The sequence below is a fragment of the Panthera pardus genome, unplaced genomic scaffold, assembly GCF_024362965.1.
Source record: "Panthera pardus isolate Hobbes unplaced genomic scaffold, ASM2436296v1 HiC_scaffold_8, whole genome shotgun sequence".
In the NCBI taxonomy this organism is placed as follows: Eukaryota; Metazoa; Chordata; class Mammalia; order Carnivora; family Felidae; genus Panthera; species Panthera pardus.
In genome coordinates, this window is record NW_026527013.1 from 59,234,750 (window position 1) to 59,249,174 (window position 14,425).

The 14,425-nt window shown below is 45.0% G+C and overlaps 1 protein-coding gene across 4 annotated transcripts in view; it reads right to left on the reverse strand.

The window, feature by feature from the left end:
- Window positions 1-14,425, reverse strand: part of CHCHD6 (coiled-coil-helix-coiled-coil-helix domain containing 6) — a 249,528-nt gene that overhangs the window by 87,769 nt on the left and 147,334 nt on the right. The window contains exon 6 of one of the 4 annotated variants that reach the window (XM_019430968.2): window positions 7,786-7,915. The exons of the other annotated variants lie outside the window; for them this stretch is intronic. Within the exon in view, the coding sequence (XP_019286513.1) occupies window positions 7,802-7,915 (114 nt within the window). The 3' untranslated portion in view covers window positions 7,786-7,801. Of the gene's footprint in view, window positions 1-7,785; window positions 7,916-14,425 lie in introns of those variants that run through there. 4 annotated transcript variants of the gene reach the window in all.

Consider the following 14,425-nt stretch of genomic DNA (forward strand, 5'->3'; position numbering starts at 1 on the left):
GCCTTGCATTTCTACTTCCTTTCTCGGGCCCCAGCTGCCATGCTGTGAGGAAGCCTAAAACAGCTACACTAAGAGACCACATGGAAACGGGTCTGCCCAGCTGAGGTCCTGAGAGTCAGCATCAACTTCCAGATGTAGGAGTGAAAGACAGTTCTGGATGATTCCAGCCCCCAGCCATGAAAACAACCTTGGCCATCAAGTCACCCCCAGCTCTCACATCTTCCCAGATGAGGCCCAAGACCGTATGTAGCAGGGACAAGCTATTCTTATGCCCCCTCTGAACTTGACACCCAGAATCCATGATCATAATAGAGTGGTTGTTTTATGCTACTAAGTTTTGAGGTGATTTTTTAATTTAGGAATATACAACTGCAACCATATCCTTTTCCTTCCATAAGTAATAAGTAATCTGAGAAGTGATGTTATAAGACCATATGATTATCCAATTTCTCAACAGGCTTTCATCCAATAGTTTTATTTTTTTAATTTTTATTTATTATTTTTTATATTATCTTTTTAATTTACATCCAAATTAGTTAGCATATAGTGCAACAATGATTAAGATTCCTTAATGCCCCTTACCCATTTAGCCCATCCCCCCTCCCACAACCCCTCCAGTAACCCTGTTTGTTCTCCATATTTATGAGTCTCTTATGTTTTGCCCCCTCTCTGTTTTTATATTATTTTTGCTTCCCTTCCCTTATATTCATCTGTTTTGTCTCTTAAAGTCCTCATCTGAGTGAAGTCCTATGATATTTGTCTTTCTCTGACTAATTTCACTTAGCGTAATACCCCCTAGTTCCATCCACGTAGTTGCAAAGGGCAAGATTTCATTCTTTTTGATTGCCAAGTAATAGTCCATTGTATCTATATACCACATCTTCTTTATCCATTCATCCATCGATGGACATTTGGGCTCTTTCCATACTTTGGCTATTGTTGATAGTGCTGCTATAAACATGGGGGTGCATGTGGTCCTTCGAAACAGCACACCTGTATCCTGTGAATAAATGCCTAGTAGTGCAATTGCTGGGTCGTAGGATAGTTCTATTTTCACTTTTTTGAGGAACCTCCATAGTGTTTTCCAGAGTGGCTGTACCAGTTTGCACTTAGTAGTTTTAGATGAATTCATGAGTTTTACCTGAATTATTATTACAAGAGTGGCAACACTGATTGTTTATTACTCTTTCTATATGTATTAGTTGTCATTCTTAAAAACGGTTTTCTGTTCCTTATTCTCCTTTGGTTTCTATATATTTTTATATCGGTATGGACCTAGATTCTTTTTTTAAAATTCAATGTGTTATAACTCCATTTCTGTCATTACTCATTTTGTTGCTCAAACAAGATATTCCAAATTTGGCTAGTGGGATCTCTTTCAAGATGGCTCCTCTGTCCTAGGTAGATTCACAAGCCCTCGTTATTTTTTAAACACATCTTTACTTTGTTACAAAGTAAGATGTTCTAGGCTCAGCTTGTCAACACCCTGCTCCATTCTTGGAACAGCCCATTTTCAGGGGATGCTGGTTCCTTTCAGTTAGAAACAGTTATTTAGAAATCAAGGTCTAGGAAAAAGGAGTGCTTACTGAGGTGTCTTTATTTTCGGGGTTCTCTCAGGGAACAGAGCTAAGAAGAATGCATTTCTTTAAAACCATGGGTTTGTGCTAATTCCTCTAATTTCAAAGCAATACCACAGGGCTCTAACTGTCCTCCCCCGTCCCATGTTTGCACCTCCTTCTCCTCCAGGGAGAACTCTAGTTCCTCATAACATCAATGCTCATTTGTTCAGTCCTGTGATGCAAATAAAACAGTTTGGAACTGCCACACCAATTCTGCTGAAAACAAACCTACTACCTGAAGTTCAAGATTTCTCTTCTTCCTTAGAATACACTTCATTGAGGATGAACAGAGTACTCTATTTAAAAGTTACCCCGCTTTATTCATAATTAAATGGTTTATTCTGAGATAATTATAGATTTATAGGCAGAAGTTGGTAATAATACAGAAAAATCCATTTAGCTCTTCACCCAGTTTCTCCCAGTGTGAACACCCTGAATCACTATTGGACAACATCGCAACCAGGAAAGTGACACTGATGTAATCCAGTAGTCTTACTCAGATTTCACTAGTTTTATATGCACTCATTTGTGCATATCCAGTTCTATGCAATTCTATCACACGCATAAGTTCCACGGTGCCGCCATCACCCGGGGCCACTGTTTTCCATGTTTTATAACCACACTCCCCTTCTTCTCTTCTACACCCACCTCCGATTTCCCTGACCCCTGGCAACCACTAACCTGTTCTCCAACTCTATAATTTTTTCATTTCAAACATGTTATAGAAATGGAATCACACGATATTTAACCATGTGAACTGGGCTTTGTTTACTCAACCTAATTCCCTAGAGATTCATCCAAGATTCATCTTTGTATCTTTTATTGCCAAGTAGTATTCTACGTATGGACATACCACCTTTGTTTATGATTCACCTGTTGAAGAGTATCTGGGTTGACTCCAGCTTTTGGTTATCATGAATAAAGCTTCGATTAGCATTCACTTTGTATAAATGTTGTTTTTGCTTCTCCGGGATAAATGCCAAAGAGTGTAATCACAGGGTTTTACGGTAACTGCAAGCTTAGTTTTATAAGAAACTGCCAAACTATTTCCAGAGCAGTTGTACTATTTTACATTCCCACCAACAATGCATGAGTGACCTAGTTTTTCCACATACTCATCAGCATTTGGTGTTGACACAATTTTTAATTTTAGCTATCTTGATAGGTAAGTAGTGATATCAAATTGTGAGTTTAATTGGCATATCTCTAGTGGCTAATGATGCTGAATGTCTTTTCATGTGCTTATTTGCCATCTGTATATCCCCTTGGTTAATTTTCCTAATTGGATTGTTTTTTATTTATTTATTTAGCTGGTACAGTTTGAAAGTTCCTTATTTTTCTAGATACCAGTCCTGTCTTTGCTATATGGTTTGCAAATATCTTCTCCCAGTCTGTAGTTTCTCTTTTCATCTTTTTACAGACTCTTTCACAGAATAAAAGTTTAAAATTTTGATGAGGTCCACTGTATCCTTTTTTCCCTTTATGCATCATGGTGCATGGTGGTTTTAATTTCAGTTTCCAGATGTTGTTAGCATACAGGAATCTGTAATGCAATTAATTTTTGTCTGTTGTCTTGTGACCTTGATAAACTCACTTATTAGTTCTAGGAGGTTTTGTTATTTGTGTGTGTGTGTGTGTGTGTGTGTGTGTGTGTGTGTGTTTAGAGCTCCTTAGGATTTTCTATGTAGATGACCATGTCTGCATGCACATAAGCACAGCTTATTTTTTCCTTTCTAATCCACATGGCTTTAATTTATTTTTCTTGTCTTACTGCAGTGGTTAGTGTCTTACCAGTGGCTTAACTCCAGGCTGTGTTTAAGTAAAAGTAGTGAAAGCAAATATCCTTGCCTTGTTCCTGATCTTAGGGTCAAAGCATTCACTATCTCATCATTATATAAGATGTTAGATATAGGGTTTTTTGGTACATGCTCTTCTTAACAAGTTAAGGTAGTTCCTTTCTATTCCTAATTTTCTGAGAGTTTTTATCATAAAGGGTACTGATTTTTGTCATGTACCTTTCTATATACATATATATATATATATACATACACATGTATGTGTGTATATATATATACATATATGTACATATATACACATATATACATATATATGTATACACACACACAAATATAACAATGTTATATTGTTTAAATAAACAATATTATATATGTGTTATATATTTGGTTTGCAAATATTTTGAGGATTTTTGTGTCTATGTTCATGACAGATATAGTTTCCTTTTATTTTTGGTTTGGTAATACTATTTGTCAAAGTAATACTGGTCTCTCTTCTGGAAAAGAATATGTAAATTTGGTTTTAATTTTTCTTTAACTTTTTGGTAGAAATCTCCAGAGAAACAACTTGGGCATGGAATTTTCTTTTTCTAAGGTTTCAAATTCATGAAGTTAATTCCTTGAGTGGTTATAGAACTATTCAGGTTATCAATTTCATCCTGGTTGTTTTAGTAGTTTGTGGTTTTCCAGGAACTGGTACATTTCTTCTGTGTTGTCAAATTTATGAGCATAAAGGGGTCTGTAGTATTACCTTATTCTCTTCTAATGGCTGTGTTGGAGTCTGCAGGGATGTAACCTGTCTCTCCGATACTGGTGATTCACGTCTTCTCTCTTTATTTTTGTCAGTCTTGCTGGCCGTTTATTAATTTTATTAATTTTTTTTCCAAGAACCAGCTTTTTCTTTCATTAATTCTCTCTACTGTTTTCCTGTTTCAGTTACATTGATTTCTGTTCTTTATTATTTCCTTCCTTCTGCTTGCTTTGGCTTTATTTTATTCTTCTTCTAGTTTCTTGAGATAAAACCTTTAATTTGAAACTTTTCTTCTTTTCTAATGTAAGTATTCACTGCTGTGAATTTCCCTTTTACCTACTTAAACTATATCCTGCATATTTTGATATGCTGATTTTAATTCTTTTAAGCTCGTTAACATTTGTTTTATGGCCTCCGATATAGTCTTGGTTCCATACGTGCTTGAAAAAAATACGCATTCTGTGATCATTGGAGTGTTCTTTGTATGTCAATTAGATTCTATTGGTTAGTTGCGTCGTTTAGGAATTTTACATCTTTGATGATTTTGTTTAGTACTTCTATCATTTGAAGTCTGATGTTCTCCCTACCATTATTTTAAGCTTGTGTATTTCTCCTTTCAGACCTACAGTTTTTGCTTCATGTATTTTAAGATTCTGTTCTTTGGTGCATATACATTTAGGATTGCTATATCTTCTTGGCAAAGCAATCCTTTTACCCTCATATCATGTCCTTCCTTGCGTCCAGAAATTTTCTTGGTTCTTAAGTACTTTATTTGATATTAATATAGCCACTCCAACGTTTTGTGGATCAATGTTTCTATGACATATCTTTTTTTCTACACATTTACTTTCAGCCTATGTCACTGCATTTCTAATACACAGCCGTGTGTGTGTGTGTGTGTGTGTGTGAAATCTATTCTGGAATCCTCTGCCTTTCAATTGGTATATTTAAACTTTTTACCTTTAAGGTTATTATTGCCACATGAAAGCTTAGGTCTACTGAAACCTTAAGTAGTGCTACTTATGACTACTTAAAGCTTAAGTAATTGCCATGTTAAAGCTTAAGTCACTACATTATGTTTTCTGATTGTCCGCTGTTTCTCATTCTCCATTTCTTTTCTTGCCTCCCTATGGGTTAAACATTTCATAGGATTCCATGTTGATTTACTAATAGTGCTTTTGAGTATATTGCTTCCTAAAATTCCCTTAGTGGTTACACTGAGCATTATAATGTACACATGTAACTTACCATAATCTACAGGTATCAATGCTCTACAATTTACAATATGGCATGGAAGCCTTACTTCCATGTAGGTTCTTTTTAACACCTTAGGTTTGAGCATATTTCTTCTACATACATTTGCCTCACATCAGATGGTGTTAATTTTTTGTTTCAACCATCAAATGTGATTTTAAAAACTCACGAGAAGGATAATCTACTGTATCTATCCATAGTTTTGTTTTTTCCATTGTTCTTTCTTGTTTATGTTCCAAGATTATTTCTTTTATCATTTTATTTCTGTTTGAAGAACTTACTTTAGCCATTCTTTTTTTAAGATTTTTAAGCAATCTCTACACCCAACATGGGGTTTGAACTCACAACCCTGAGACCAAGGGTTGCACACTCTGCCAATTGAGCCAGCCAAGAGCCCAAATTTAGCCATTCTTTATGGGTAGATTGGCTGGCAACAAACTCTCTTGGTCTTCTGTAATCTGAGAATGTCTTTATTTTCTCTTCATTATAAAGGATAGTTTTTCCAGGTATAGAAATCATGGTTATGAATTTTTTTTCTTTCAGTACTTGAAAAATATGCCACTTGCTTCTGGCTTCATAGCTTTAAATGAGACTCCACTGTCATTCAAACTGGTGTTACCTTGTAAGGAATACATTGGTTTTCTCTGATTGCTTTCAAGATTCTTCTGTCCTCACTTTTTACAAGTTTCATCATTATCGCTCTAGGTGTGTATTTCTTTAGATTTGTCTTCTTTGGAATTTGCTCAGCTTCTTGAATCAGAGCCTTTATTGTGCTATTCTGGTCTTCTTGCTTCATCAGAGGCCAGAGGGGCTCTCATTGATCCCTGCTGGTGTTGCCTGTGGGGGCAGAAAGTGCCTCTCCCAGGCTGTGAGGACAAAGAGTACTTCCTTGACACCCACTGGTTGCCATTCCTGGCCGGTACTTCCTTGTCTTATTTCCTCACCAGCCAGGGATCTGTCCTGACAGCGTCAGGCCTCTCGGGGTCTCCAGGTGGTGGAAGAAAGTCTCTGACCTACAGTACACAAGGACCACTGCTCCAGTAACTTGTGGCAGGATGTCCCCTGCTGGTTCCAGCAGGCTGCCAGTGTCTCTAGGTGGGAGAAAGGATTCTCTGGTCCACAGGACAAAGAATGCTTCCCAGACCAGGACTTCCTAGCAACCTGGCATCTCCAGGTAGGGGAAAGGAGATTTTGACTGACTGGACAAAGAGTGCTCCCAGTCTGGGCCACTTGTGGCAGGATGCCCCTGCTGGTGCTGTTGAACCACTGGGGTCTCTGGGTGGAAGAAGAGGGTCTCTGGCCCATAAGGAAGGAGAGTGCTTCCTGGGGCCACTCATCAGTGGTACTCCTGCTTGGTCTCCCTCACTGAGGCCAGTGGGCCTATCCAGTATGGCTGACAGGACTCCCTGCCAATCTGGTGAAACGATAAGCCTACCTGGGCAGTTGTCTGCCACAGGTTAGGGGCTGAAGATACTGACCTTGGGTTGTTCTCTGTCACTGGGTGGGGCAATCAGGGGACACCTAGGCTGCTGTGTTGACCCTCTAGTCCAAGAGTCCCTAGCCAGTGTCCCTTCCTCTCCCTAGCTTTCAGACTTCTCCCATGGTTGCCTCTCCATTTATTTAAGAGTGCATAATTGTACCTAGTGAGAAGGAGCAAGGAGAAATGAGTCTAGCCATCTTGTCCACACTACAAGTCCCCTCAAATTAACACTGTTCCTCTGTGTGGAGTGGCATCTACCTGATAGACAGCCAGGTTCATTTATTTCTGTCGTTATTAATTTTTCACTCCATCTTTGTTTATGCAATTGTCAAAGAAGCAACACACTACTATGGTTCACAAGTCGACTATACATAAAAGGCACATTCGGAGACGTCACATCCCCTTCCGTCTTCCTGGCCCATTTCCATTCACCCGCTATGGGTAACGATCTCATTAGTTTCTGATTTACCCTTCCGGAGTTTCTTTTTGAAAACTAAGGAGATTCAGGGGCACCTGGGGGGGCTCAGTCAGTTCAGCGTCTGACTCTTGGTTTCTGCTCAGGTCATGATCTCATGGTTCGTGAGTTTGAGCCCTACATCGAGCTCTGCACTGACAGCAAGTATGGAGCCTGCTTGGGATTCTCTCTCTCCCTCTCTGTCTGTTCTTCCCCCACTCGTGCTTTCACTATCTCTTTCAAAACAAACTTCAAAAAAAATTTTTTTAAAGAAAACTAAGGAAATTCATACATTTCTACCTCTTTTTCTTATTTAAGCAGAGGCTTGATTTTGGCCTCAGAATCCCAGTCAGCAGTTGACTGTTCTAGCCCAGCGACTTAAAATCTTCATCACGTGGATGCCCCTCCTATAAGAAGCCCTTCGGATGCCTCCCTGACTCCATGTACCCTTCACATTCCTTCGTTTGTTGAGTCGTGGGTCTGCTTTCCTTCTTTAAATTCTACTGATGCAGCTTTCCTCATAATCCTTACTCTCCCTTCAATCACGAACATATTGGAGTCGATCTAAAAGAAAACAGGGGTGTTTACCTTAATGGAATAAACGTATTCTGTCAGGGTTTGCTATAAAATGAATTCCTGTGAAGCGAATCCCAGTTTCCAATGCATATTCCAGTACACTAGGGGGGACGTGGTCACAGGACATAATTAATACCACATTTAAAGGAGCTGCCTACATTTTTAAGATCACATATTCATGAGGGAAGCACGATATTTTCAATAAAACACTGCTGACAAAACACAACATGTTAACAATTATACTTCACCACACTTTTTTAAATGTCACAAAATACAAATACCAGAAATGACAACACAACACTGTCACAGCTCTGGCAGACTAATCTGTTACCTCATACACAGTTCCCACGTACGGGCAAACATCCCGGGTCTTGGCAATTGAGCTCAGTTTCTTCTAACTAGACTCAGAAGCCTTCACACTAACTCTACTCCCAGATACCTCTGCTGTGGCTTCTGTATCACTTGAACCCACCAGGCCCCTTTCCAGGCGCCTCCCACTCACAATGGCAGTTATGTGTGCTTCCAGATCCTGGGGTTGGTGAAAACTTGATGAGAAAGCAGGTTTCCCTCAGAGGTGGCTGAGAGCTCTCTTTCATTTGCTCGGGAGGCACACCGCAAACGTTTACTGAGCATCTACAAAGGAGCAGGCTGCATGGCCTAACCCTTCCAAGCGCCCACACAGTGACTGACACAGAGTAGGTTATCCTGCAAGTACCATCAGTCTGGGTTAGGCAACGTCACCAGCTAAGAACCAACAACCGGGAGTGAACTAGCAGATTCTACGACATGTTCTATTTATTCTGCCCCTAGCTGGCATTCTCCTCAGATGCTACTAGCGTATCCAAAATATGTGCCGAGTCTGACCATTGTAACAGGAGACAATGAAACGACCTATATTCCTCCCAGGAGAAGAGCAGAAAGCGCAGAATCCTACAGGTTTGCGTGGTGAAATTATTGTGGTGAGACAGTGCGTGAATTCAAGCAAAATATGAAATGCTGTTTTTCGAAGACCTTTCATGAGCTGTTTAACATGGGTAAATAACATAACCGCCCTGTGCTTGAGTTCCAACTCCAGGACTTTAGGCTTCTAAGAACAACTGAAACACCTCTAAACTGATTTTGGTTCATTTAAAACTGCACAAGGCGTGATGCCATTAAGAGCCCTCACCTACAAGCCCTGGAGGTTCTAAATCCTATAAAAACTGGAATGCTTTCCCTGAGTCATCACTGGGGTTCTCAGTGTCCAAGGGGAGGGTCTGATGTCACTTTCAGATGCGGCAGGAGCCGTGCGCCTGCACCTTCCCCCACAGGCGTTGAGGCCGCAGGTGCAGGTGTCAAGTGAAGAGCTGAGTTGCCAATGATGAGCAGGCCAGAAGCCCTTCCCTCGGAAGGGCCGGCTCCCTTGTGGGGAAGGGCCGTCAGGTTCCTCCAGGACCAGTGCTGGGGTGGGAGGGACTGTTCTACAGAGTACCCCTCTCCTCCCCCTTTTTGCCTGCTCTGGATTCTGGATATGGGTGTCGTGATGTGGGAATAAGAATCACTTCCTGACCGGGAGCTCAAACGAGGGCAAGAGATAAGGCAATGCCGGGATGTGGTGGCCAGCACAGAAGCTGGGAAACACATAGCTCTGCCAAGAGGATCCAGAGAGGCTTCCTGGAGCAGGAAATGGTTGAGCTGCCTTCAGGGGATGGAAGAACTGATGAGATGAATACTGATGATAGTGGGGGAAGCACATTGCAGACAAGAACCAAGAAGAAGCACCGGGTGTAGCCCAAAGCTCCTGCAGGCCAGTGCTGCAGGTGGGAGAGGAAGAGGTGGGGCTGCGGGAGCTGTGAGCAGAGGGCAGCTCAGGGCTGAGTGCCCAGGACCATGATGGTCAGTCTGTAAGGATGGTTAGGACCACATCTTGAGCAGGGGATTAGTAGGGTCAATTTGTGGCAATAAGAAGTCTAGACTATGGAGACTGCCACTAAAGGCAAGGAGAACTTCCGGGGTGACTGCTTTCGCAGGTAAGAGATGACGGGGCATTGGGGATGCAGAGGACAATTTTTAACTATTTAGGAAGCACAGGAATGGACTAAATGCGGGAAATACAGAGTCAGGGAGAATAAAGAGCCCAGCAGCCCTCACATTTCCCAGCACAGGGGGCAGGTGGCTCACCGTGCACATCCAGGGGAAGCAGGAGGTTTGTGTAGAGATATGCACTCTGAGGGGGTGGGAAGCCCTTGATGTGGAAGTGTGGTCACAGGTGGCCTTGTGCAGCTCCCGGCACGCACGCCTGGCCCGTCCTGTACTGCTGGCACCCTGCACGAGCTCTCTGACCTTTGACTCTGTGAAGTTTTCCCTGCCAAATCCATGACCCACTTCTGTTCCTAAGGCTTCTCGCAGGTACAGCAAGACAACGAGCACGCTCACTGACCCTGAGGATGGGAACAAAGCTGCAGATAATCACCACAGGTCATCAGCAAACCAGAGAGCTGCATTCCACAGGCTGCCTTGTGAGGGACGGGCCAGGACAGCGGCGAGCTCCCGGACAAGCCCTTCCCAAGTGCAGGACGTGGTAGAGAGGACGGTCTGCAGAACAGGCACGGCGACCTGGTTGCTTCTGCCGGGCTACGGCCATTTCCATTTCTGAAACCACATCTTTTCGCCCTTCAAAAAGTTAAACAAATCCCAGCCTGAACAGTGGAGGCCGGACTAAAGATTCCAGAATGAGCCAGCCCTCAGTGTAAATCCCACCTCCACCATTTATGAGGTTGTGCAGCACTGTACAGACTGCTTATAGTCCCTGAGGCCCTGAATCCTCACCTGTCCAGTGGGAATGACGGTGTCCACTCCATAAAGCCTCAGGTGAAGGGCCTGGTTCCTATGCACTCAACGAAGAGCTACAGATGGCACCTAAAAGCCGGTATAGCTGGTGGCAAGGCCACAGTCCTCTGGGAGAAGCCATCCCACCCGCTGGGCGGTGATGGCTGCCAGGGACCACAGAGCCAGCAAAGCGGCATGGACAACCAGGGTCTTATCGCCGTGCGCCAGCCAGCCCCAGCCCTGCGGATTAGGTTCCTCTGGCTGACCAACCTGAACCAGCGCTCGGCCGAACTGCCATCTCACACCCCGAATCAATAGCACCAGGCAGGACAGGAGGCGAGTACGCGCGAGGTCTCTCTGACCTCAGACAATGAAGTCTTCCCTCCTCAGCACTCACTCTGCCAACACCACCGAAGATATCGGTGAGGCATGCAGTGAAAAATGGACTCGAAAGAAAGAACAGATGCAGCAAGGCAGGGAGAGAAAGGGAAAAAGACAAACCTTGTACTTAACGCACTTGAGCAATCACCAGGTCTTGTTCAGGCGACACGGGGAGAGCAAGCAGGCCTGTGGCCGTGTACCAGCTCCAGCACGGTTTCTCATCCAGAGGAGATGACGGGGCTCGGGTAGCAGTCTCTGACAGCCTAAACACGCCGCAGCCTGAAAAGCTTTGCAACCCACAATGTTCCCTGTGTGGGGAACCAGCCAGTGGAAGTACACAGAGGGGCTCATATGGCCATGGCTGTTTACAACCAGCTGTGTCCCAGTAAGCAAGAAGAACAGCCCCAGGATTAGAGACTTCTGTCACTCCTGCCCAGAAGGGAGAGGGAGAGCAGCCCCCGTCCAAACAAATACAACTTTAGAATGAAGGAGGGAAGGACCGAGCTGAGGACCGAGTGGGAGATTAGTAGCACCCCTCCTGAAGCGGGTCACCGCCCAGGGAAAGAGTCAGTGGTGATGGGGCAGCATCTGTGGTTGTTATCCGCTTGAGGGTGTCTCACTTGGTCCCTGGGTTTTAGAAGACAGGGATGAAAACCTGGGCTCTCCAAAGAAACAAGGTGCCGGACCTAAGTCTAGCCCCCAGAGAGAAGGCACTGTGTGATCTCAGAGTTCCTAATGGCTCAAAAAGGGGAGGGTCTAAACATGGGAGCACCTGGGGCCCTCCCACCAGGAAGAAAGATTCTAATGAATTTCTGGCTCTTACCCAAAACCCTAAAACAGTGCTTCTCAAATGGAGGTCTAAGAATCACCTATGTGTGCTCCTTAATGTGCTGAAGCTGTGGGCCCCACCTGGGCGAGGCAGCCCCGCCTGGTCCAGGACTCCCCAGGGGAAATCTGTAATTGTCATCCTGGGTGACACTGAGGCCTACAAAGTTCCTCTACAACGGGGTCTCCCACCACAGCACTGTCAGTGTGTTGGTGCCAGGTGATCGCTTGTCATGGGGCCGTCCCAGGCACTGCACGGTGGTTAGCAGCATCCCAGCCATCTCCCCACTAATGCCAATAGCACCTTCCCCCAGTCCTGACAGGCAATATGTCTAGACATCACCAAATGTCCTCTGGAGGACAAAATCACCCCTGTCACAAACCACTGGTCTATAAAGAGAGGAGGCTAAAGAGGGATCGGAGTCTTTAAAAACTCATTTCTGAGAAACACAACCATGAATGATCTCAATAAAGGGGAAAGGGATTGACAGCTGTCCTCAGGCCAGTGCACCTAAAGATCAAGACACGTCCCTTGCTCGCTGCTCCAAGGGGCATGTCAGATCTCCTGGGAGGGAGGGCAGTGCCTGGCTGGGGGCAGAGGGGCTTTCTGCCATGTGCATCTCGGCATGGGAGCCTTGAGAGCCTGTGACCTGTGGGGTCACCACATCTAGCAGGGCAGGGAGGGTGCAGAGCCCATGGGGAATAACTAAGGAACGGCCCAGCCTGTAAGAACGAGGTCAGGAAAGCTGAGGCCCAGGCAAGCTGAGCCGTTTGGAAAATGCTAAGGACAAAAAAGGGGCTTTTAAAATTGGATCAGGAGCGATAGGAACAAGAAGGGATAGGCCCATATTGGGGTGAAAGGTGTTCAGTTAACAGATGACGGAGAGAAAGAACTATAAACTCCCATTTTCTATCAAGGAGAACAATCTTCAGGCTGAAAAGGGTGAATCAAACACTGATATGAGGGAATTGAAACGCAAGACGGGGAAGAGATTGTGAGAGAACATCCAGTCACACTAAATGAATTCAAATCTCCTGATCCAGATGAATCACATCTCAGCTCTGAATTAACTTACAGAAGAGACATGCTCGTTGCTGGCAATCTCAAGAACTCAGAGAAAATGAGAAGATGCCCAAGACGAGACAATGTCCAATTTAGCAAAGAGGAGAAAAGGTGGATTTTTGAAAACTACAGATTGGTCAGCCAGACACAGATCCCTGAGAGAATTCTATAGTCTAAGTACTCAGAAATGGAAGTGGCAGACTCCAGAAGGAAGCCGAGGCTGGTGGGAAACAAGCCATCCAGACACACTTCCACGCTCTTGTCATAAAGTCATGGGGGGCACCACCTAGAATGATGAAGACACTGCCTAGAGTTATGGGGACACCGCCCAGAGTGATAGGGACACCGCAAACAGTGATGGGGACACCACCTAAAGTGATGGGGACACTGCCCAGAGTGATGGGGACACCACCTACAGTGATGGGGACACTGCCCAGAGTGATGGGGACACTACCTACAGTGATGGGGACACCACCCAGAGTGATGGGGAAACCGCCTACAGTGATGGGGACACCACCCAGAGTGATGGGGACATCACCTACAGTGATGGGGACACCACCCAGAGTGATGGGGACACTGCCTACAGTGATGGGGACACCACCCAGAGTGATGGGGACACCACCTACAGTGATGGGGACACCACCCAGAGTGATGGGGACACTGCCCAGAGTGATGGGGACACTACACAGAATGATGGGGACACTGCCTACAGTGATGGGGGTACCACCCAGAGTGATGGGGACACTACCTAGAGTGATGGGACACTACCCAGAGTGATGGGGACACCGCCCAGAGTGATGGGGACACTGCCTACAGTGATGGGGACACCACCCAGAGTGATGGGGACACCGCCCAGAGTGATGGGGACACTGCCTACAGTGATGGGGACACCACCCAGAGTGATGGGGATACCGCCTACACTGATAGGGACACCACCCAGAGTGATGGGGACACCACCTAGAGTGATGGGGGCACCACCCAGAGTGACGGGGACACTGCCTACACTGATGGGGACACCACCCAGAGTGATGGGGACACCGCCTAGAGTGATGGGGGTACCACCCAGAGTGATGGGGACACTGCCCAGAGTGATGGGACACCACCCAGAGTGATGGAGACACCACCTACAGTGATGGGGACACCACCCAGAGTGAAGGGGACACAGCCCAGAGTGATGGGGACACCACACAGAATGATGGGGACACCGCCTACAGTGATAGGGGTACCACCCAGAGTGATGGGGACACTGCCTAGAGTGATGGGACACCACCCAGAGTGATGGGGACACTGCCCAGAGTGATGGGGACACTGCCTACAGTGACTGGGACACTGCGCAGAGTCAGTGAGATTCTGTCCCATGCTGCACCCATGGGAGGACCCAACAGCAGAAGGGACCTGGAGTAGCACTCCCATTCTGCAAA